Genomic DNA, 23,484 nt, shown 5'->3' on the forward strand with positions numbered 1-23,484 from the left:
AGGGCGGGCCGAGCGCGGCTGCAGGATCCAGCGGCCTAGGGCGCAGCCTGCGCGCCCCACGGCCGCGAAAAGTCACTCCCAAGAGGGCCCACGCCCCCACGCCCCCACGCCCCGCCCCCACGCCCCGCCCCGCGCCCACCACGCCCCCGGCACCCCCCCACGCCCAGACACCCCCTTCTCCCCGCCCTTCCAGCGCCCGGCGCCCGCGCCGCAAGAAGGAGCTGCGAGCTGTAGCGGCGCCTGCCTCCGCGCGCCGAGCCGCACCATGCCACGCATAGATGCAGACCTCAAGCTGGACTTTCAGGATGTCCTGCTCCGACCCAAGCGAAGCAGCCTCAGGAGCCGAGCCGAGGTGGGGCCCTCCGAAAGCCGCAGTGGGGTGGGATTTGTTTTCCGGGTGGCTCGGGAGAGGACGGTGGAAGGAGGTGGGAGGTGATAACCTTGCCGGTTCTTCCGTGTGTCTGTTGAGGGATGGGATGCTGACCCCCCCACCCCACCCCGGCCTCCCCACCTGCTGAGAAAGTGGGAAGCCGGCTGGTTCCGTGCCAGGATTTGAGGTATCTTTAAGGGACCCAGCTCCGGTGTAAAATTCTAAATACGTCCGGTCGGTGGGCAGGGGGGGAGGTACACAGCCGACTAGACCACAGAGGAACAAAGATCAAGTGGCCCACTGACTTAGAAACAACGGGGGGTGGCTGGAGGGGTGCATAGAGGAATTGACCCCCTGGAGGAATTGACCCCCTGGAGCCCAGGTGTAAAGGGAGAGGACAAACAACTGGAGAGCTTTGTGATTTTGGCACTGTCTCTCGGTGCGGAGAACTGCTGCTCGCTGCTCTAGTATCAGCTCCAGCAATGGATTTTTTTTTTTTTAATGTCTGAAAAAACAGGCAAACTCCAGGGCGGCAAAAGTTCAGGGTTTACTTCCCACGTTTCAGTGACCTTGCTGGGAGTGAGGCTGAGGACTCGTGCCTGGTGGCACCCGGCTTCCTGGACAGCTGCAGTCCGGCCCAGTTCTAGGGAAGCAGAAAGCGCTGGCGTAGGGGTGTGTGGGGGTGGGAGGCAAATAGAGACACCCTGGGCAGTTTTGCTGGTTCGGTGTTGATGAGATCAAAGCCTGAGGAACAGGCGGCTACTGGACTGGCAATAGCCCCAGGGGAGAGGGAGTGATGCCCCCGCTGGGGATGAGGAAGGTGAAAGCCTGAAGGATAAACTAGTTGCTCAGAAAAGCAGAGTCCCCCCGGAGGAGGGTATGCTGGTGATCACGGCTTTGCCTGGTCTTCTAAGAGCGGGAGAAGGAGGTGAGGAAATGACTCCATCTGGAGGCTGGAGCTGCAGGAGTAAACAGGAGGAAGCCGAGCCAGCACCCTCTTCCAAAGGCTCAGCGCCACAGAATCATAAATAAATCACCTTGCAAGGAACTCGGCGGCGCGCCTGTGCCCAGGCCTGACTGCAGTGCCTGGCGTTGCCAGCCGGGGGCTGGTTTGGATTAAGGAAACGTCCTCTTTCCGCCGGTGACCAGAACAAGTGACCTCAAGCAAGAGGGGCGGCAGCTGGAGCCAGCGAGGTTGGGACCCGACAGGACTGCCAGAGGCCAGGAATGGTTTAACCCTCATCACTCTAGATTGGACTACCCTCTTCTAGTCCTTCCTCACGTCCTTAAAGGCGCCACAAGAGCAGGGCAGACCCTTGAAAGAAAAACAAATAGTTTGGGTAGCAGGTAGACTGTACCTAAGGCCAGAACAAGACAAGATGTGGGGATTCTGGGCAGACGAATAGTGGGGTGGTGGCCTGAATATTCTTTCAGTATCTGTTCAAAATTCACTTAGGAGAGAGAAACTTGATTTTTAAGAAAAATGACATGTTTAAAACAAGGATAGATCATACGTATTTTCTGAGCCGAGCAGCATCTTGAGAAGGTAAAACATTTAGAATTTATGTAATAGAATGAATTATTCTTTTCCAGAGAATGGTATGATGTCATGCATCATTTGGTTTCATACTTCGGGCTGACTGAAACTATTAATGTCCCGGTGTCCAGTGGCACCCTGCAATCTCCATGTACATGTTGCAGTGAGAACTCTGTGCCCTTGAGAAATGTTTTCATATTTCTGTTTTTGTGGGTGCTTACCAGCTCTGTGCCTGGAAGCCAGAGTTAACTGGAATCACCTTTGCAGTTGGTTCCCCTAATGGTGTAGGTGCCTGGCTGGTTGCATCCCATAATCTGCGTTTTGGTGATGTTGGAGGCATCTAGTTGGCCCTAGATCTAAGTAGGCTTCTAATCAGTGTTTTCTCAGTTTGTTGTGGATGCCTGAAATTTCTTATAGGGAGATGATCAAAACTTTTCATTGTGCGATCAGATAGAAGTCTAGGATGTGCGTCACCTGACAGAGGTAATACCTGCATGCAAACTGGAAACTAAAATGGTAAAAAGACAGCCTTTGAGCTTAACCAGTGAGCAGAGTTGCATGGAGCCAGGGGAGAGAAATCATAGCCTGTCAGAGCAGACCTGGCTGGGAAGGGAGTTTTGACTCTTGACAAGATTTATCACTGTAACAGTTTTGCTGAGAGGTAGGTCTGCTCTTGGATCATCAGGCAGTGAGCAGGAAATGGAGAGAAAGGCAGAGTGGTTTCCCACTTAGACGTTCTAGGACTCCTGTAGGGGGTTCTAGGACTCCTGTAGGGGCGTTTCTGCAAGCGTCCTATAAAATGAATTTGAGGTCAGCTCCCTTATTGTGATTGTGCCGGATAGGAGGTCATCTCTCCACTGTCCATACAAGTCCCTGGCACATAAGAATGAAGTCCCACAGGGCTGCATGGGAGCCTTTGGGTAATCCTTTCAAAAGAAGTCGCATGTTTGTTGATTGAAGCAAGAACTTTGTCTTTATCTGACACACTGGGGAGGTCGAGTCATTCCTTGACTCCCTGATCCGTTCTTGAGAACGCATTCCTGGCTCTGGTGTCCCACTGGAGCCCTTAACCTAGGGTAAGATTAAAAAAAAAAACAAAACAAAAAACTTAACTAACACAGCCATAACTTTGGAAGTCCAACAATGAAGAAATTTGCAGCCGAAAATTGGCCACTTGTCCTAGGACAGAGAAGTCTCGACACAATGTTAAAACTCACTAGTTATTTATTTATTTATTTTTACCAGCAGATCCAGGGAAGTCGGATGGAGCCTGGGGGTCCACAGCAGGTTGGCCCACAGGGGATCAGAGCATGGCAGTGAAGAGAATATAGGGCTGGGAGCAAGCTGACCTGGGTTTTAGTCCAACCTCTGCTCTATTTTAGTACCTTGGCTCTGTGTTAGTTTCATGGGGCCACTGTAACAAAATTCCACAAACTTGTACAAGAGAAATTTATTGTCTCACAGTGCAGGAGGCTAGCAGCTCCAGATCAAAGTGTCCACAGGCTACATCCTTCTGAGTGCTGTGAGGGAGAATCTGTTACATTTCTCTCTCCTACCTTCTGGTTGTTTACCCACAGTCTTGGGTGTTCCTTGCTCTGTAGAGGCCTCGTTCCCCGTCTCTGCCTTCATCTTTATACCACGTTCTCCCATTCTGTCCACATTTTCCCATTTTGCAAACACCAGTCATACTGGGATGGACCTGATCTTGTCTTACCTTGATCATCAGCAAAGGCCCTATTATAATTCACAGGTACCGCTGGTTGGCATTTTGGCATCTTTTTGGAAGACACATTGCAAACCATAACAGCCTCCGTAAATTTTGCTCTGTAAAATTAGAGGGTTTGAGTTGAATTGTTCTTAACGAATCACTTAGGGAGACACTCCAAAATACACACATTGTCTCCAACACAAAGGTTCTCACTAAGTTGGGAGCAGCATGAGCATGTGTATTTTGGAAACCATCCTACAATGATTCTGATGTGCACACAGATGCTCTGGGCTTGCTGCTGGAGTCCTTTCTGTTTGTGGATCTGCACAAGCTTCTCCAGGTCCTGCCCACTGGTGGTGAAGCCTGCAGGGGACAGAACATTCAGAAAGCTGGGCTGGGGCCCACCAAGCATTGCCTAGAAAGTACAATATCATTCTTACCCCTTGGTCAGATATTAATTTCTTCCACACTTTTGAGCCACTAGGACTATAAAAATAAGAGGGATTCTCCCTGTAGACGGCTTTTACAGGAAAGACAGATAGTAATTTATTTAATAAGAGAATTGCTTCAATCAGTACCATAGATCTAGGCAAAAGGGGCCCCCAGCCCACACCGCCCTTCTGCTCCCCTGTACCCTCTTCCTCACTGGACAGGGCCGGTGGGCCAGGCTTATCCTGTAGGTCATGTTCCAGATACTCAGGATCCTGGATTTCCTTGCCCAGATGACTTCAGGCTAGTTTCAGGGCAGGCAAGGGCTCCTTTCCAAGGTGTGTTTTCCCAAGGACCTGCCGTGCTGCTGGTGTGCCCACCCCCAACCTCAGAGAGTGGTCCAGCAGCAGCTGTGCGTGAGCGTGGATGTGTGTGTGCATGGAGCTTAGTGTGCAGACTGGGGTGTCTGTGTGTGCACGTCAGGATTTGTGTGGGACGAGGAGAGGGTGTGGACTGGAGGCCAGGGACTGGCTCCCCATGACACCATGTACTGGTACTTTCCAGGGGATTAATGAAATTGTGTTTGTCAAGGTGGGAAGATAGAACACGATGTAGAAGGCTTGTGCTTCTGGGTAGGCCTGTTGGCTCGATCGTAACATTGAGGTCTTTAGAAATGGGGTAGGTGGATCCCCATTTTGTTTTTCGCCCCCTAGTGTTGGGCTGTAGGACTGACTTTAATGAAGGTGTGTTTAAAGGGCAGCAGAAACATGTGTTTTTGAGGTGGGAGAGGGCTGGTTTATGACTCTATGTTCCCTTGGAGGTGCTATATTTGGTGCATTGACCAGCTGTGGCAGATTAAATGCCAAGTTTTGTTCCTGGGAGGCTGGAATATTTAAAACATCTCTCTCAGTGAACAAGTGGTGTGTTTTTTGAGGGGGTGTGTGTGTCTTTTTGTCTGTATGGATAAGATCGGGGAAGATAATTAAAATTTTTTTTTAATTTATTTTTTAAAATATATAGTGTTCTATATTGTAGAGTGAACATACAGTGTAATATTAGTTTCAGGTGTACAATATAGTAATTCAGCAAGTCCATACGTCACCTGGTGCTTCCCACAGCAAGTGCCCTCCTTACTTCCCGTCACCTGTTTCACACATCCCCCACCCCCTCCCTCTGGGAAACCTGAATGTGTTCTTTATAGTTCAGAGTCTGTTTCTTGGGTAGTCTCTCTTTCTCTTTTTCCCTTGTTGATTTGTTTTGTTTCTTAAGTTCCACATATGAGTGAAATCTTACGGTGTTTGTCTTTCCCTGATTTATTCCCCTTAGCATTATATTCTCTAGCTCCATCCATGTTGTTGCAAATGGCAAGATTTCATTTTTTTTATGGCCAAGTAATATTCCACAGTGTATATCTATCACATCTTTTCTATCCATTCGTTAGTTGGTGGACACTTGGGCTGTTTCCATAATTTGTCTATTGTGACTAATTCTGCTATAACATAGACGTGCATGTATCCCTTTGAATTAATGTCTTTGTATTTTGGGGGGTAAATACCCAGTAGTGCAATTGCTGGATCATAGGGTAGTTCTATTTTTAAGTTTTTGCGGAACCTCCTTACTATTTTCGAGTGGTTGTACCAGTTTGCCTTCTCATCAACAGTGCAGGAGGGTTCCTTTTTCCTCACATCCTTGCCAACATCTCGTTTCTCATCTTTTTGATTTTAGCCATTCTGATTGGTGTGAGGTAATATCTCGTTGTAGTTTTACTTTGCTTTTTCCTTATAATGAGTGATGTTGAGCATCTTTTCATGTGTCTGTTGGTCATCTCTATGTCTTCTTTGGAGAAAAGTCTACTTAGGTGCTCTGCCCATTTTTAATTGGATTATTCCTTTTTGTGGTGTTGAGTTTGATAAGTTCTTCATATATTTTGGATACTAACTCTTTATCGGATATATAATTTGCAAATATCTTCTCCCATTCCATAAGTTGCCTTATTGTTTTGTTGATTATTTCCTTTGCTGTGCAGAAGCTTTTTATTTTTAAAAAAATTTTTAAAGATTTTATTTTTTTATTAGAGAGAGAGAGACAGAGACAGAGCACAAGCCGGGAGAGGGGCAGAGGGAGAGGGAGAAGCAGGCTCCCCGCTGAGCAGGGAGTCAGACATGGGGCTCCATCCCAGGACCCCGGGATCATGACCTGAGCTGAAGGCAGATGCTTAACCGACTGAGCCACATAGGCAACCCAAAACTTCTTATTTTTATGTAGTCTCGATAGTTTATTCTTACTTGGGGAAGATAATTTTATTTCTCATTCTTAGAATTAAGGAGAGCGTGGAATCTACCACATGAAGACTAGAAATAAGGGCAGGAGTTCACTATCAAGGCTGACCTTTTTCCATGAAGAGCTCTGTTTTTTCCATACTGTGGATAGGGTCTTGGGGTGCCCAGAAGAACCCACTGTGAGCTCAGCTGGGTGTAGAGTATAGCAGCCTTCCCCATTATTCTTGGGAGGAGTATGAGTCATTTGAGACCTAGGGATTCTGATTATTTTAAGCCATTAAAGCCAGAATGTTAGAGTGCCCTCAGGAGCACAGAAAGTTGCAACTGATAGACTCCTTCAGTTAGCTCTCAGAATGTAAATCGAACTTGCTTCACTGAAGTAGAGCCAGGAATCATAATGAAGGAAGCAGAGAAGGGAATGAGTGAGCTGCCCCACCTGCTCGTGCAGTGACTGCATCTCATTTCCCCTCATCTTTGCTTTTAAGGCCAGAGCAGACATACCTATGACGTCATTCACCCGGGAAGCCTCCTGGACATGGAGTTGTGTAGAGAACAAGGGAGATGTGTGGAGAGGCTAAATGGCCCGAGGTGTCCCTTGGTGTTTTTTGACATGTGATTGCAAAGGGAAAGTTGTCTCAAATGAAAAGGGATAGGGGAAGGGTAGGTACACACTGGTAGGAAATGATAATTGCCGATGTACTCATGAAGCCACGATTAATGTAGGTCGGAATTATTTCAGAGGCCCAAGATGCATGCCTCTGTCTCCCACTGGTGTCCTTTGGGGAGGCACCCACTTCCAGGATGGTCTTGTGCCTGTCGAGGTCCACCTCAAATAGTGCTGAACGTGTAAAACGGAATTTAATGCAGGCTCTCTGAACGCCACTGACATGCCCGATGAGATATTGGGGCACCCCAGAGATTGGCAAAAGTGGAAAACCACTTCCAGAGGGGAGGAGGTCATGTTACTGGAGCCCAAGTCCTGCGATCACTCTGTGAAAGCCGGAACCAAGACCATGCAGGCCAAGGCAGAGGGTTCTGGGAGACATGCCCTGACTACATACAGGCCCTCCTCCCTTGTCCCGCACTATCCTTTAGTTTCCTACCCAGTTTCTTCATTGGCTGAACCCAGCCAGAAACCAACCTGGGCAGTGGAGCCTTGATGTGGTGTGGGGTGGGGGAAGGGTGGCCTTCCTCTGGTAAGAGGGGGTGAGGAAAAGGGTGTAAAATGGATCCAAGAGCCTGTAAGCCTTGGATCTGCTTGGGTCAAAGAAGTGGTTCTGACTCTGCTAGCTCTTGGTGAGCGTGGGGCCCTAGTGCACGGCTTTTGCTCAGCCCCCCATCTTGGCTTAACTCTAGCTCTGGACTCCTGATAGCTGGCTTAGCCACAAATGCCCTGAAGTTGGAGTTACATTACAATGGGAGGGCGCTCCCTCCACCATTTGCATGTCAAAGGAGCAAGTGTTGATATACGGAGACGTCTGGTTGCAAGTACTTCCTCTCAGCTCTCTGAAAGATGCTCAGAATCACAAAGCCGCCGGGAAGGTCGACAGGTTAAGGGATTAATGGTTTGCAGCTCACTGCAGGGTGAAAATTTGGAGTGTCTGGTTCTCTCTGAGAGTAGGAATGAAAGGGAAAACCATGCTTCCAGGGAAGAGTGGAGTGAATTTTTCCAGAAGGGGAATGGTCCCTCTGGTGCTTGGAAGTGGGGAAGATAGCATGTATGTGGGTATTTAGGGTCAGGATGGATCAGGCGGGGGACAGAAGGTGGCTGTGGGTGGGGAGAGGCTAGTGAAGAAGATAAGCTTCTGGTCCCGAGGTTTGGTTTGATGGCAGGACGTCCGGTGCCTTGTACTGGCGCTTGAGGATCATAACGAGGCCGGTTCAGCTTTGTCCCTGGATGACAACCTGTCACTTGGTCTCCCGAAGAACTCTCCTGTCTTTGGAATACCTGGCTCAGCTCCTAAGAGACCAAGGGACCAGGGATCTGCGCTTCCTTTTTGTTCTTCCCTTGCTCCAAACTCTTGAAATTCTTCACAAACCACTTAAAGAGCAAAGCACTCCTTTTCCCTTTCTGCTAATAGGTGGATCTTGAGCGTACCTTCACCTTTCGAAATTCGAAGCAGACCTACTCAGGGATTCCCATCATCGTGGCCAACATGGACACCGTGGGGACATTCGAGATGGCAGTGGTGATGTCCCAGGTGAGAGGTGGGCTTTGTTCCCTCTGCTGCTCACCCTGGACAGGTTGTCAGGAGCCCATCCTGGACTTGTTCAGACGCAAGGAGGAGGGGAGAAAATTGAAACGCTTTGGGTCATTCACTGTGGCCAGACTGTTTAGTTCTGAGTCTGATGGATGCTGGGGGCAATTCTTGTCTTCCCCTTGCAGTCAGAAGATCGATGGAGTGTGGACTTCGCATTCCATGAAATGGTCTAGATCTGCATCCCCTTCTTCCTTGAAAATGCTCGTGCTAGTTTGAGAAACTAGAGATCTTATGAAGTTAGACTGGTGTCATATTATAGAAGAGCGGCCTTGCCTTTGAAATTAAGGCAGAACTGCTTCATATGCAGTCTATGCAGTAACATTTATTACAAAACATTTGTTGAGCACTTAGGTGACAAAACAGTGGATAGAATGTGTGTAATGTTGGCACAGCCCCTCCGGGTGGGTTCCTTTTACAGAACTGAGGCAGAGAGGGAGAGGAGAGGTCCCTTGGCTCAGGGCATTCAGTCCAGTAGATTCAAGATTCAAACCCCGACTGACTCCAGAATAAGGGATTTGCCTCCCCACGCACACTGACAGCTAACAGTAGAAGCTCAAGGTCCCTTCTGGCCAATTTACCAGTCTCATTCCCTATAAAGTGAGTAGCTGGTATCGTGGCATTGGGAGAAATAAAGAAAAAGCCGTTTGTGGGCAGGACCTCTGTCCCACGCGGCTGGGTCTGAGGTGCAATGCACCTTATTCATCCCAGATGTGAAATGTTTGCTTCTGATGTGCACAGAGTGTATGTGTCTTTTTCCATCGATAATGCCTGCCGAGTGGAAAGAGAAATCCAATTAGTTGAAAGAGCTTCTCGCTGTGGGCAGCAAGTCAAACCTCAGGAGGTGCAAGGATTCATTATTAGCCAGTGATTAGAAGAAAGATTTTCAAACTGATGATGAATTCGAAAAATGGAGTAGGGGGTGGTCTGTCTGGCTCCATGATCAGTTGTAGTCTCTGTCAGCCCACAGTCCCCACTGAGCTTCGGCCCGGAGGCTAATAAATTAATTGCTGAAGAAATTTGTATTTTTTTTTCTCCTTGTCTTTCCCTTGCTCTGCTCTGTGATCAGCCGTTGCTACTAATGAATTATGTATTAGTGTGAAAGTGGGTGGAATCGGAGTGAATCAGTAGTCCAGATTAACTCCCATATCGAGTTGTGAGTCCATAAAAAATGTAGAACTTTCACAGGAAGGACTCCCCGTCATCTGAGATGGTGTCCATTGAAAACACAGTAAAGTAGCGTACCCTGAAACCGCGCGCGTGTGTGTTGTGTGTGTGTATTATGAATTTTCTGCTTCTAGGTTCCACTGATTTAGTGCGAGTTCATAAAGGCATGGAATTTTGGAGTGGGAAAGTGTAGATAGGAAAACAGACACAGTGAGGTTAGGAGAGGGGTTAGGAACCTGGGCTCTGTAGTCAGATTTGAGTTTGATTCTGGCCTTTGCCCCTTTGTGGCCAAGCTGTTGTTAAATTGCTTAAGCTCCGTTTCTGTCCACAAAGCTAGTATGACTGTACAAAGTTGCTCGGAGAAGTAAACGAAATGGCATACGAGGTGCTTGTGCAAAAGTGTCAATGTTGGATTGGGTTGGTAGTCATGGATGTGGGATTACGATTTGTCGAATTCCTTCCCTCCAGAATCCCAACTGCCTGTTGGGTTTAGCTTTTAGCAAGACATGTTTAGACTGAACACAAAGCAAAGCTTTCAGGTATGAGTTGAGGTTCTTCTGGGTTGGCCATCAGCAGTTGGCCCTCGGGTGCTCATCGGGGCAGGACACCTGCTGCCCAACGCTCTGGGCCTGACTCAGCCGGTGCGGCCGGGACAAGGCCCTGAGAACCCTTCTTCTTCCCTCCCTGGCCTCCCGGCAGAGCCTCCTGAGTCCCGGATGCAGGGTTGTCTGATCAGATTAGAATGGAAAACACGGTTGTGTGATTTTACCGGTGACACATTCGTCTGTTCTTGGCCCTCAGCATATTTAAAGCAAGTGAAGCATGAACTGGAAGGAACACCCCATTCTTGTGTGTTGTCAGGTCCCCCCTGGCCCATGCAGGGAAGGGAGTGGGCTCACTTGACTTCCTGTCCTAACAGTGCTGTTTTGTCCCCTAGCACTCCATGTTCACGGCAATTCATAAGCACTACACCTTGGACGAGTGGAAGCTCTTTGCGGCTCATCACCCAGAATGTCTGCAGGTATGACTACACTCCAGTTATAAGTTACATTTCTTGCAGGGGGGCGGGGGAGAGACACTTCAGGGTGGCTGGCCAGGATTTGAATTGGAAGCGGACAGACCAGCAGAGTCCCTAGAGAGAGTCCCGTGGAAAGGTAGTAGTGGGCCCTGCCCTTCATCATTGCCAGGGAAACCTGCCCTGGATCGAATTTTGGAAAATACTAGCATCTCTCTACCAGGAATATCTGGGGCTTTTTTTCCTTGAAAAATTTGGTGTTGCAGAGCCTGTGGAAGACCTACGTTTCCTGCAAGGGATGCATCCAGTCTGAACAGTCCTCTGACGGAGGAAAAACATCGAATTATAACAGGTTGTTTTGAAGTTGAATAAACACTATGCCCACTAGGAAGGTTGTAATCCAAAAGACAGATGCTAACGAGCATTGGCGTGGATGTGAAGAGATTGGACCCCTCCCGCATTGCTGGGGGGTATGTAAATAGTGCACCTGCTTTGGCACTCCGTTTGGCTGTTACTCAGAACGTCAGAGAGCAGAGCTACAACTTGACCCAGCGATTGCATTTCTAGGTGTAGACCTCGCAGGCAGAAAAGTAGGTGTCCACACAGAAACGTTACACAAAGGCTCATAGCAGTGTTATTCATGACAGCGGAAAGGTAGAAAGCACCTGAGTGTCCATGAGCTGATGAACGAATAAACAAAAGCTGGTATGTCCATATGACAGAATACTATTCAACCATAAAAAGGGATGAAGCCTTGAATCATGCTACAACACGGATGATGAATCTTGAAAACATTTTGCCGAGTGAAAAAGCCAGATGTGAAAATATGTTTCTGTTTACATGAAATGTCAAAAATAGGCCAACCGACGGAGACAAAGTAGATGAGAGGTTGCCTAAGGCTGGGGGGCGGGATTTGAGGGTGAGGGCTAAAGCGTGTGGGAGGGACAAATGTTTTAAAATTGTGATGGCAGTTTCACAACGCTGAATATACGAAAAACTATTGAATTGTGCACTCCAAATGGGTGAAGCGTGTGGTATGTAATTACATCTCAGTAAAGCTGTTATTAAAAAAAAAAAGAAGGCAGTTTGAAAATAACAAAAACTCTTATTATTATGTAACGCACCTGACTTGCCACCTGGCACATTTGGGTGGTTCTGAGCCAGTGCCTGCAGAGAAGTTTCTTTGCGTTGGAGACGCTCTTCTCTGTGATCAGATCATTGGTGATTGGAAAACGACTTCATCTTACACTCTTTTGAAGTTATACTGGCTTCTTTTTTTTCCCTTGGCTGTGCTCTGTGTGGACTTTGATTAGCGGAAAGGTTGTTTTTGGAGATACAGTAATCCTGGCTCAATATCGAGTCCTTCATTTTTCCATTTCGTGTCTGAATGAATATTAATTGCTTCGCTGTCTTTCCTTCCTGGAAGTTTGGAGAGCGATGATTTTTTTTGGAGGGGGTCATACCTCTGATTCCTGTGCAGGGGTTTTTGGCAACGTGTTGTTAATTAGAACCTGGTCCTTCGTTACCAAGCATGATCATTTGACTTGCTACTCTGCCCCCGACCAAATTAGAGGCTAATTAAAAAGGGGAAAATGTCCAAAACTTGGTAACACTGAAAGAAATGAACCAATCTTGAGTTCCACTTGCCAAACTTTAACAGAAATGGAAGGGAAACAGAAAAGGTAGCAAAGCTCTAGTGGGAGGGATGGATTGGACCAGCCCTGGGCAGACTGGCAGCAAGAGGAATGAAAACTGATCCGAACACAGAAAACTGGAGTAAACATGTGTCAAGTTACCAGGCTGTTTACACAGAGTATCTGTGTTGTTAATACATTGTTGTGATTTTGGGGGAATCACAAAGGGTGTACAGATATGCCCCCCCCCCCGTTGGTGGCATGTGGCTTAGAGAAGTGTCACAAAATACAAATACTCTTACAGAAGGTGAGATGCTGACCCTGGGCACAAAATCACGACTTAGTTGCACGAAGGCATCCATGACTAAAAACAAATCTTATCCTAGAGAGCAGATTTTCCCAGGAGCAGAGGGGTGGGTTGGAGACGGCCGGTGCTGTGGAGACTGGGGAAGAGGGTATCACCAAGGAGGGTGTGGTGGCTTCAGGTGTCCACACAGGTGCCACTGGGAAAGAGCATCACAGGCTTGTCCGGTCTTGCACCTTCTGGCCGTGTTGCCCTTTTCATAGGAACCCTGAGTCTTGCAGTTTTTTGAGTGGGTTATGATTTGCATGTTGTGATGGTACTGTATTGAGAGTCAAAATGAAAGCAGGAAGTTTTATCAGAAGAGTGTAGACATCTTCCCCACCCTCCTGTTCCCCGTGCCAGCCATGAGGGTGCCAGCCGGGGTGTTGGTGGGAGGACCTCGTTCCTCCTGCCTCTCCTCCAAGAAGAGCAGAATTCGCACGAGCAGCTCCACGGTTTCAGAGTTCCACACAGCGTGACGAAATTAAGGAAAGGCCAAGGAGTAGGTTTCCTGAGTAATTAAAAATCTGTTTACTGGAAGATTCTGTGGCCGAGGACGAACCTCCTTTACCTCCGCTGTGGCGTGTTTCTTGAGCAGATCCACCGTGTGTCTCTTTGGTCCGGGTGAACCTCAAACATTCACAGCAGTCTCCCCAGGAGAGCAGAATGGACGGAGGCAGGGTCTGACTTTGGAATGCTCCTGACTCCTCACGTCTTGTGCCTCTCGGTTTATTTTGGTGCAGCACGTAGCTGTGAGTTCGGGCAGTGGGAAGAGCGATCTGGAAAAGATGAGCGACATCTTGGAAGCGGTGCCGCAGGTCAAGTTCATATGCCTGGATGTGGCCAACGGGTATTCAGAACATTTTGTGGAGTTCGTGAAGCTGGTGCGTGCCCGATTTCCGGAACACACCATTATGGTAGGTATGGTGGAACACTGTCCAGATGGGGAAAGCAAAGAGAAGGCTGTTCAGCGTGTTGGGGGGGTTATGTTTGTGCCTTCTTACTGGGACGAGTTGGGATCATTGAGAAAAGAACAGGCAAGCGGCAATGGAGGGTCTGCAACCTGGCTCTCCATACAAACTAAAATCCAGATCAACATCACAGGGTGTGGGCTTTTGATCTCTGCTAAATGTCATCAGATGTTTTTTACCATGGGACACCTTTGTTGTTTTTGTTTTTTTTTTTTTTTAAAGATTTTATTTATTTGTCAGAGAGAGAGAGAGAGAGAACACAAGCGGGGGAGAAGCAGACTCCCCACTGAGCGTGGAGCCCGATGCGGGGCTGAATCCCAGGACCCTGGGATCATGACCTGAGCTAAAGGCAGACACTTAACTGACTGAGCCACCCAGGCGTTCCCATGGGACACCTTTGAACAAAGGTCTGTGTCACTCCTTACTATAGAGTTTATATCTAAAAAAATGAAAATAGTGTAACTGGATTTGAGTTTAACTCATTTGGGTCATCTGTACCCCTCTCCTAACTTGCCAGTAGAAAACTCTCCTATAACAGTAGAAATCCCCCATGTGAACAGGAGCTGAACTAGTCCGTTATTATTTGCAGATCAGCTGGAGTATTGTTTGGTCTAGGACCTTTATTCTCGACTTTGCCTGCCTTTTGCATATTTTCCTAATTATGAACACCTTCACTGGTCAGAAAGTCCATTTGCTATTGCCAGGAAAGGCGGGTTTACAGAAAAAGAGATTAGAAGCTCTCCGGTTACATTTGGGCTTTTGGAAAGTGTACGTTGTGATTATGTGTGTCTCTTACTGGTCTTAATTAATGTGACAATTATAGATTGGCCACTAGATAATTTACCTGTGTCTCCGTTTTTGTAAATTTTGAATTTTATTTCTCCTCGTGTTTCATTGTCGTAAGGAAGTTGGGACACAGGAATTGTTTCTGGAGTGGAGTTAAATCTTCTGTTAAGGATTCATAAGGATTTTAAGATAAGTATTTTTGTGCTTTCCAATCATATGAGAAGAAAGGATCAAGAGTTGTCCCAAGAGCAACCAGCCGTACAGTGTGAGAAGTTGGATGGGAGACCAAAAAATTCATTTTATCCTCCATAATAGAGCTACAGTGTCATTGTTGTTTTTTTTTTTAAGATTTTATTTATTTGAGAGCTAGAGAGAGAGAGAGAGAGAGAGCACGAGCAGGGGTAGGCGTGGAGGGAGAAGCAGGCTTCCTGCTGAGCAGGGAACCTGATGCAGGACTCGATCCCAGGACCCTGGGATCATGACCTGAGCTGAAGGCAGACGCTTAACCGACTGAGCCACCTGGACACCCTGTGTCATTGTTTTTTTGTTTGTTTGTTTGTTTTTTGATAACAGTAATACCGCTTATTGACTACCTACCAGGCTTCAGAAGGCTCACATCTGTTCTTTCTGTTCTGTACAGCATCTCTGTAGAGAACGGGAACCATTGTCCCACATTTATCCCAGATGAGGAATCTTGAGTCTGATCTGTTCTTACACTTGGCGGAGCGTTCACAAAGCCTTTCCAATACTGAACGGCTAAGCGGGGACTTGAAGCCAGGTCATCTGTATCTAGTACCCGGCATCCCGAGCCTCTTCTGCCCCCAGCCACCTGGGGTAACGTCCCTCACACAGGAGGGAACAGAAAGCGGGGCTCCCAGGAGAGCAGAAGCCCCCCGGCCCCTCAGCTGGGACCTGGTCGCTCTAAACAGTGTTTGGTATTCAGTGTAAATTCTGTCAAACAGTGGATGACGCTAGAAAGAGCATGACAAAGAGGTGTTGACCAGGAGATGAGTCCTTTGTTTATTCCTCCTGGAGAGAAGCAGATCGAGCAGGCCCAGGGTTGCTGTTAACAGTCCTTCTTACCTGAGGTGATACAAGTCTAGATCTTTCTAGATCTTTCTAGTGCACCTCTAGTGGGTTAATTGCCCTGGGGATAGAAGTGACTGATAAACTTGGAAGCTGTGCTTTACCTCCATTGGCATTTTTGGGGTGTAAGAGATAGTTTTGAAGGGTTAGGAATCAGAAATGACACGGATTTTGTGAGGTCACTCAGTGGTTCCACATTCTTTTTCTCTAGTAATTCTTGCATTACATTGTGAAATAGGACATACATACAGAAGAGTGCTTGGAACTTGGATGTTTAATAAATAGTCCTAAGATAAACGGTCTTTCCAGGGCACCTACACTCAGAAGCCCCTCCTCCCACCGAAAATGAAAGCCCCACCTTGACTCTAGTGGTCATTTTCTTCCTTGTGTGTCTCTGGTTTCATCATTGGCTATGCCTTCTTTTTTTTTTCTTAAGATTTTATTTGTTTATTTTAGAGAGAGTGAGGGACAGTGAACATTAGAGAGAGAGCATGAGCACCAGGGGGAGGAGCGGCAGAGAGGGATGGAGAAGCAGACTCCCAGATGAGCAGGGAGCCGGATGTGGGACTCGATCCCGGGACCCTGAGATTATGACCTGAGCCAAAGGCAGACGCTTAACCAACTGAGCCACCCAGGTGCCCCCGCTAATGCCTTCTCAACAGTATTGAATTGTGCCTGTTTTTGAACCTTGTATAAATGGTAACCCTGCTATGTGTGTCTCTTGTCGTCTTTTGGTCAGTAGCATATTGAGATGAAGCCACAATTTATGTAAGCCATATGGTAGGTATTCCGTTGTTCCTAGAACAAGTCTTTATTTTTTTAAGATTTTATTGATTTATTTCGAGGGTGTGAGTGGGGGGAGGGGCAACGGGAGAGAGACTCTCAAGCAGACTCCCTGCTGAGTGTGATGGAGCCTGACTTGGGGCTTGATCCCCCAACCCTGAGAGCATGACCTGAGCCCAAACCAAGAGTCAGATGCCCAACCGACTGCACCACCCAGGCACCCCAGAAACAAACCATTAATACTGTTGCCCACCTGCTCAACTTGCCCCTTCCTCTTGCTCTGCTTGGCCACTGGTTGTGACACCGTTCGAATCGCTAACTTAGTGCCCCTGAAGTTGGTGTGGCCCCATGAGCCCAGTCACCTTGGGGAAGTCACATAACCTTCTGAATCTCATTTTTCTCACCTGTGAAAGGGAGGTTGAGGATCATAGCGGCTGGAGGATTATGGCGGGGTGGGGGATCAGATGGTGTGATGTGTTGTGTTCAGTGCGCAATTCACAAACTTTTGTTTGCCGGTTGCGAGGACCATTGAGGACAGAAGCCCTGAGCGCGGAGTCAGAGATGGAAGGCTGATGGAGAAGATGAATGGAAAGTGGGATGGGGAGGGGGGAGTGGTTTATTTGTTTTTGTTTCAAGAAGATGGAGAAAACCTGTACCACTTCTCTCAAAAAGGATAAGTGATAGCAGAAATCGGCAAGAGCCCCGGAACTTTCTTTCCTATGCTCCCGACCGTTGGCTGTCATTTTTAGCTCACAGCTGGGCCTGCCAGGAGCTGAGGCAAGCCGCCCGCTGTGGAGCCCAGGGAGCCCGTTGGTGCGCCAACCCTCAGGGATGGAGACCAGGGGATGGGCAGTGCAGGACAGAGGTAGGCTGCTAGTTCAAGAGAAAGAGCATTGTACAGAGCCTGGAGGTTGCCATGGGGATGAGGCCAGGAGGGAGGGGTTGGCGCAGAGTTCTCACGGCCCTCTGGGCAGCCACCACCAGCAAGTGCCTCTTTCGCATCTGCTGGTTGGCTCTGGGATGTGTTTTCATTGTTCCTGCCGGTTTCCCCAGCAATGAACGGGCGACTTTGGCGAGGTAGATGCGTTATTCCTGGGGCGTTCTTTGCTTGCAATGACCCCTGAAATCTGGGCTTCATTTGGAAACCTCCAGTACTCTTAACACCCTTGGTTTTTGAAAGTCTAATTTCTCTTATGGCTTTTGGATGCGTTACCGTTTGTCCGATGTTTTGGAACCGAAAGGTATATGTTAGGAGGGCTGAGTGTCATTGTGATGGTTCCGGTGCAGTGAACAGGAGGGGTGCTCAGAAATGCTCTTGAGGCTGGCGGTTCCGGGGGTCTATCTGCAGCAGGGGCAAGGGCTTGTTGCTCCCCGTTCCCTGTACATCCTGGATTCACGTGCACATCACATTTCCTTGCCTTTCCCCTAAGGCGCACTTTGCTGCAAGGAAGGATGGAAAAAGCAGGGATTTTTAGAAAACTTTGGCAGACGAGGGTCCTGTAGAAGGTGCTGGCTGCTAGAATAGTAAGTCCCAGAGCCATTTGCCTGGTGGCTTTCAGAGAGGAAGGAGAAAGATGTGCTCCAGGTGCTGTAGAAAAAGGTACTAGCCTGAGTGAGGCGCTTCTGATGATGGCCAGTCTTTGAGCATGGATAGTAGCACCTACTCCGTTTTCCAGAGCTCAAGGAAATTTCTGAGGACCCCACAGCCAATAAGAGGTGGGCCTGGGGTTCAGAGCCGTGTCGCCTGCCCCCGGGGCCTGTGATCTTCCATTACACCGCACCGAAGCCAGCAGCCGCACCAGCTTGCTGGGATATGGATGTCCCTGTATAGGGTCTGAGAAATAGCTTTGCGCTGGTGGCTCTTTCTCACTTGGTCCCGAGGAGGTAGGTCTGTGACACCTCACCTCTTCAGAGTAGACCAGAGGCCCACCCCACGCCGCCGGGCAATGCCCATTAGCCACTGTTGACCGATCCACAGGTAAGCCCTGGGCACAGCCTCAGCATTTCTGCACGGGGCCAGTGGCTCAGTCTCCTGCTTGTGTTCTTTCTCCAGCACTCGCGATCAGACAAACTTCAGAGCCACAGGGGGACACCCCCTGCTCCATCCCTCTTCCCAAGGAGGTGGACACTCTTTAGAATCCCTTGCACGTTGTCAGCTGTGGGCAGCTTCACTCGCCCAGTGTGGAGTGTGCCTCACTGAGGTCTAGGCGCTGGTTATGGCGGACCGCGCCCCGCAGGCTGAGTTGCCTGGATTCCTTGTTTTTGCCCTCTTTCTGGAACTGGTGTGAACTGGAGCTGTGCTAGAAGCCGTGAAGGGCCTCAGATCCAGGTGATGTGTGTATCTCTGAGAGTCCCATTGTAAACGGAGTTTAATGTGCCATAAAAGGTGGTTATTGCCTTGATAGCTTCTACTTCCTGCTTCCATGGGTAGGCGTAGGGACATTTCTATGTGCTTGGGAGAAGGTAGTAGCATTAGCATGTCACCACCCTTTTTTTTTTTTTTTAAGATTTTATTTATTTGACAGAGAGACAGAGAGAGAGAGCAAAAGCCGGGGAAGCAGCAGCGGGAGAGGGAGAAGCAGACTCCCCGCTGAGCAGGGAGCCCAACACGGGGCTCGATCCCAGGACCCTGGGACCATGACCTGAGCCAAAGGCGGACACTTAACCGACTGAGCCCCCCAGGCTGTTCCCAGCGTGTCACCACCTGATATCAGGAGCTGGAACACTGTGGCCCACAGGCCAGATGCGGCCCGCGGCTCTTTGCCGCCCCTGCTTCCCATCCTCCTATAGAAAGGATTTTTCTTGGCAGAGGTCCTCAGAAGAGCCAGTAAAAAGTGGGGTAGAGAAGTTACTGTTGAAGAGGTACTGAATTCCAGTTTGGGGTGATGAAAAGTTGTGGGGACGGATGGTGGTGAGGGCTGCAAAACAGTGCCACTGAATTGTCCACTTAAAAATCACTGAAAACAATACATTTTATGTCATGGATATTTGACCATAATTCAGTCTAAGAGAAAAAAGTGAGCAGAAGAGCAATATATAGAAAGCATTCTTAAGTGGAGGGACTAATAACATTTTATGGAGCACCCTTGGAGAGCTGGGCTCTGTACTAGGAATTGAATCGAACTTTCTTTGTAAACCCTATCTTGACCGTGCCAAGTGGGTGTGGTTAGTCCCAGCACAGCAGGAGAAATGGAGCCTTCGAGTTCCTTCTTCATTGCCTGGACGTGAGGGTCACCAGTGGACCCCAGGGCTTTCTGAACCTACCTTGCCTTAGATGTCTGGATCTAAAGGAAAGCTGGAAAAATTGGGGCAAAATAGTCTTTTTGGTTTTGGCCCAAGGGACCTCTTTAATCCTGTGGCTTTTTTTTTTTTTTTTTTCCCCTGGGCCCCCACGCCTCTCCTTGCCCTTGGAGGGGTGGTGGTTGCTGGCAGAGCATGGGAGTGGGGCGCCTGGGTGGTGCTTGGCCTCCCCCAGGAGAGGGGTGCCCGGTGGAAATTCCTGCCTGCTTCGGTTCCCCAACCCCTCCGCCCCCCGGAAGGGTCCAGAGCTTGTGCTTTGTCACGGATGCCCAGGAAACGAGCATGTGCTGCAGGTGCAGCCACCTTCCGGCCATGCCATCTGGGCCACCCAGGAGCTGCTTCGTGCCCAGATAGGCTGGATCCTCTCTAATCACCCTGGCCGGCCCCAGGCCCCGGCATCACCCCCACATCCCTGCCAAATCGCCCCCGAATCACCCCATGCACTGCTTCCTGGGCGGAGCCTGGGGCCAAGCCTGGGCCTGATCATGTCCTGTTGTCTTTCTCGTGTTTGATTTTGCCTTTCCCTTTTCCTTCTTAGTTTTGGCCTTTCTCGGTGTCCACTTTGATGAGACCTGCCTCTGTCTTCAGCATTCTTGTTGAGCTGTCCTCAGGCTGGAAGTGCTTCCTGGTCACTCTGGGGTTTTCCTTACAGCAGCTTCTCTGCAGTGACCGCCTTCCAGCTACTGGTTAAAGAGCCACATGTGTGGCCGAGGGGGAACGGGCACGCCTGTGCAGGCCTCTGGGCTACCAGAACAGGGTCACCTTCCTCGTGCTTTAAACTTACTTTGAGGGGTGCCTGGGTGGCTCAGTCAGTTAAGCGTCTGCCTTCGGGTCAGGTCATGGTCCCAGGGTCCTGGGATCGAGTCCCTCGTCAGGCTCCTTGCTCAGCGGGGAGTCTGCCTCTCCCTCTGCCCCTTCCCCTGCTTGTGCTCTTTCTCAAGTAAATAAATAAAATCTTAAAAATAAATAAATAAACTTACTTTGAACTTAGGTGGTTGGACCTGGTGCATCCGTCATGAACTGACTTGAATTAATTTATTTTGTGTAAAGTAGGCCCTTTAAAAAATAGAATGATTTGTTGGCAGCACCAGATCAGGGGAAAAAAAATATCCACATTGAAAGCAAAACTATGTAGGGAGCTGAGAGTAACTTCTCCTGAGTTATGTATGTATGTATTTGTTTTCGTTTTTAAAATTTATTTTTTTAAAATTTAAAAAATGTTTTACTCTTTAGCAAGACCAGGAGTGAGGAAGAATTGAGAGCTTGGAGTCTTGTTTCTCAGGTTCCTATTTAATTCTTCCTTGGCTACAAAGTTTATGTTGCTCCTTGTGCTAAAATAAAACAAAACTGAAAACCCAAAACCATCGGACTTAGTTAGAAAAGTAATGCAGTTCCTGGGGCGCCTGGGCGGCACAGTTGGTGAAGCGTCCGACTCTTGGTTTCGGCTCAGATCCTGATCTCAGGGTCGTGAGATCGAGCCCCGAGCCTGGCTGTGTGTTTAGCTCGGAGTCTGTTTCAGGTTCTCTCTCCCTCTTCCTGTGCCTCTCCTGCTTGTGTTCACTCTCTTTCTCTCTCTTTAAAATGAATAAATAAATCTTAAAAAAAAAAAAAAGTAATGCAGTTCCTCCTATAGAATCCAGAAAATTTTAAAGAAAAAAATTAAGGGCGCCTGGGGGGCTCAGTCAGTTAAGCATCTGCCTTTGGCTCAGGTCATGATCCCAGGGTCCTGGGATCAAGTCCCACGTCGGGTTCCCTGCTCAGCGGGGAGTCTGCTTCTCCCTCTCCCTCTGCCCCTCTCTTGCCCTCTCTCTCTCTCCCTCAAATAAATAAAATCTTTAAAAGAAAAAGAAAAAAATTAAAAGTTGGGTAATTCTTTCATTTGTACATAATTTGTTAGCACTTTGGCATTCTTATGGGTTTTTTGTTGTTGTTGTTTTTAACAAAACTCTTTCCCCTAACATGATACTGAAAGTGGTTAAGCATTTTCCTGCACCACCAGACCAATCTTAAAAACCTCACATAGCTGAAAAACATCAGCTTGTTGAACCATTCCCATTTTGGGTAACGCATTTGCAGTTTTGCACTGTTAGAAATAGTATATACATCCTCGTAGTTAAATCATTGACTTCAGTTATGATTGTTCCCTCCAAAGAGGATCGATCCTGGAAGTATACTCACTAGATCAAAGGATATATGTTTTTTTTTTTTTGTATTTGCTCTGTATGGACAAATTGCTTCCCAGGAAAACTTGTACTAAAGGAGACCCTGTACCAGCAGAGAAAGATAGTGTCTGTTTCCTCTTTGGTAGTTAATGATGATTGTCCTCGATAATTTAAGTGACAAGTAGTACCTCCCTGGTATCTGAATTGAAATGTGATGATTAGTGGGACACCTGGGTGGCTCAGTCAGTTAAGTATCTGCCTTCGGCTCAGGTCACGATCCCAAGGTCCTGGAATCGAGTCCCGCATCGGGCTCCTTGCTCAGTGGGGAGCCTGCTTCTCACTCTCCCTCTTCCTCCGCCACTCTCTTGCACGAGCTCTCTCTCTCTCAAATAAATAAAATCTTTCAAAAAAAATAAATGCGATGATTAGCGAGGGTGAACACTTTCCCTGTGTTTATTGGCCACTTTTATTTATCCTTTTAGTTTGTTCATGTCCTTTGGCAATTTCTCTGTGAGGTGTTAGCATTTCTTTTTCAGATTTGGGAGAGCTTTTATAATGTTAGTAACCAACCCTTTGTCGTAATCGCAGGGATTTTTCTCTACCACATTATTTGCCTCTTAGTTTTGTTGATTATATGAGTGTGTGTGTGTGTGTGTGTGTGTGTGTACATCTTTTTTTCCACTTTTATTACAGGTCTTCAAGGTATTCTAAGTCTGGAAGGGCACACCTTTTGTTAATTCAACTCTTGCATCCATGAATCTAGTTTTGCGGACAAGTATGAATGAGAATCTATATCTGGCTTCCAGAAGATCCCTTCCCCCAGCTCCACCGAAACCTTGTTCTGCTCCTCACCGACATGTAGTGCCCCCTCATCATACGTGGTGTTCTCAATATCCTGGCCCTTTTTCTGGACGGCCTAGCATTTTCTATTGTCAGATGGCTGTTGGATTAAAGCAGCTTTGAGCCTTCCTCATCCATCTTTCTAAGATACTTTTATACTGAATTAAAAGTCACTTTGTCTAGGTTCAAAAAGAAAAATGCCCCCCGCCCAAGGAATGAATTCCGTTAAGAGACATTGGGGCTTCAATGCAAAAAAAAAAAAAAGCATCATGGTAGCATGAATAGGGATGCATTTCCCAAAATAAGACTTTGTGTAATTGTGAACATTCAGTCAGGCATCTTGCCAAGGATCCTATGGACCAGCTGAAGAATCCACAGGGCAGTGAGTTATAATAAAGAGGGCTATTTTCATGCTCCCCAGCTCCTGCACTGAAAGAACTTGTAGAGTCTCCAAACCAGATGCATCCTTTTGGTTTTTAGCTTCTGCCACATCCTGGCTTCCCTGTTTATTCTTAGGGCCACAGGCTCGTGTTCTGAAATCGGAGCGTGCTGCAGTGTTGTTGGTCCATAAGGGCTCATCTGCCTTTTCAGGTCTGGGTGGGAACCACCGGCCCTGAAGTGGGGGAGGGACACCCAGGCATTTCCCATCATTGAGATGATCTCTGGGTTTCGTAATCCGGAGCCCCAGAGTGCCATAAAGGCTCTTCAGGGGTGTTATCATCTCTGAAACATATTGTGCCCGACAGTAAAGATGATAATCATCTGAGAGCGTTTCATTGCTTATTTCATGTATTTGGGTTCTCCGTAGGATTTTGT

The 23,484-nt window shown here is 48.0% G+C and overlaps 1 protein-coding gene across 4 annotated transcripts in view; it reads left to right on the forward strand.

Annotated features, from left to right (window-relative positions):
• The first annotated feature begins 200 nt into the window (after positions 1–200).
• Positions 201–23,484, forward strand: part of GMPR (guanosine monophosphate reductase) — a 45,090-nt gene continuing 21,806 nt past the window's right edge. For 3 of the 4 annotated variants that reach the window (XM_028107408.2, XM_028107410.2, XM_028107411.2), the window contains exons 1-4: positions 201–352; positions 8,405–8,524; positions 10,686–10,769; positions 13,484–13,657. In XM_028107408.2, the coding sequence (XP_027963209.1) occupies positions 266–352; positions 8,405–8,524; positions 10,686–10,769; positions 13,484–13,657 (465 nt within the window). In that variant the 5' untranslated portion in view covers positions 201–265. The remainder of the gene's footprint in view (positions 353–8,404; positions 8,525–10,685; positions 10,770–13,483; positions 13,658–23,484) is intronic. The other variant, XM_028107409.2, reaches the window with a different exon arrangement.

The sequence above is a fragment of the Eumetopias jubatus genome, unplaced genomic scaffold (assembly GCF_037043125.1).
Source record: "Eumetopias jubatus isolate StellerSeaLion01/CBP00866 unplaced genomic scaffold, mEumJub1_p1.0 scaffold_6, whole genome shotgun sequence".
In the NCBI taxonomy this organism is placed as follows: Eukaryota; Metazoa; Chordata; class Mammalia; order Carnivora; family Otariidae; genus Eumetopias; species Eumetopias jubatus.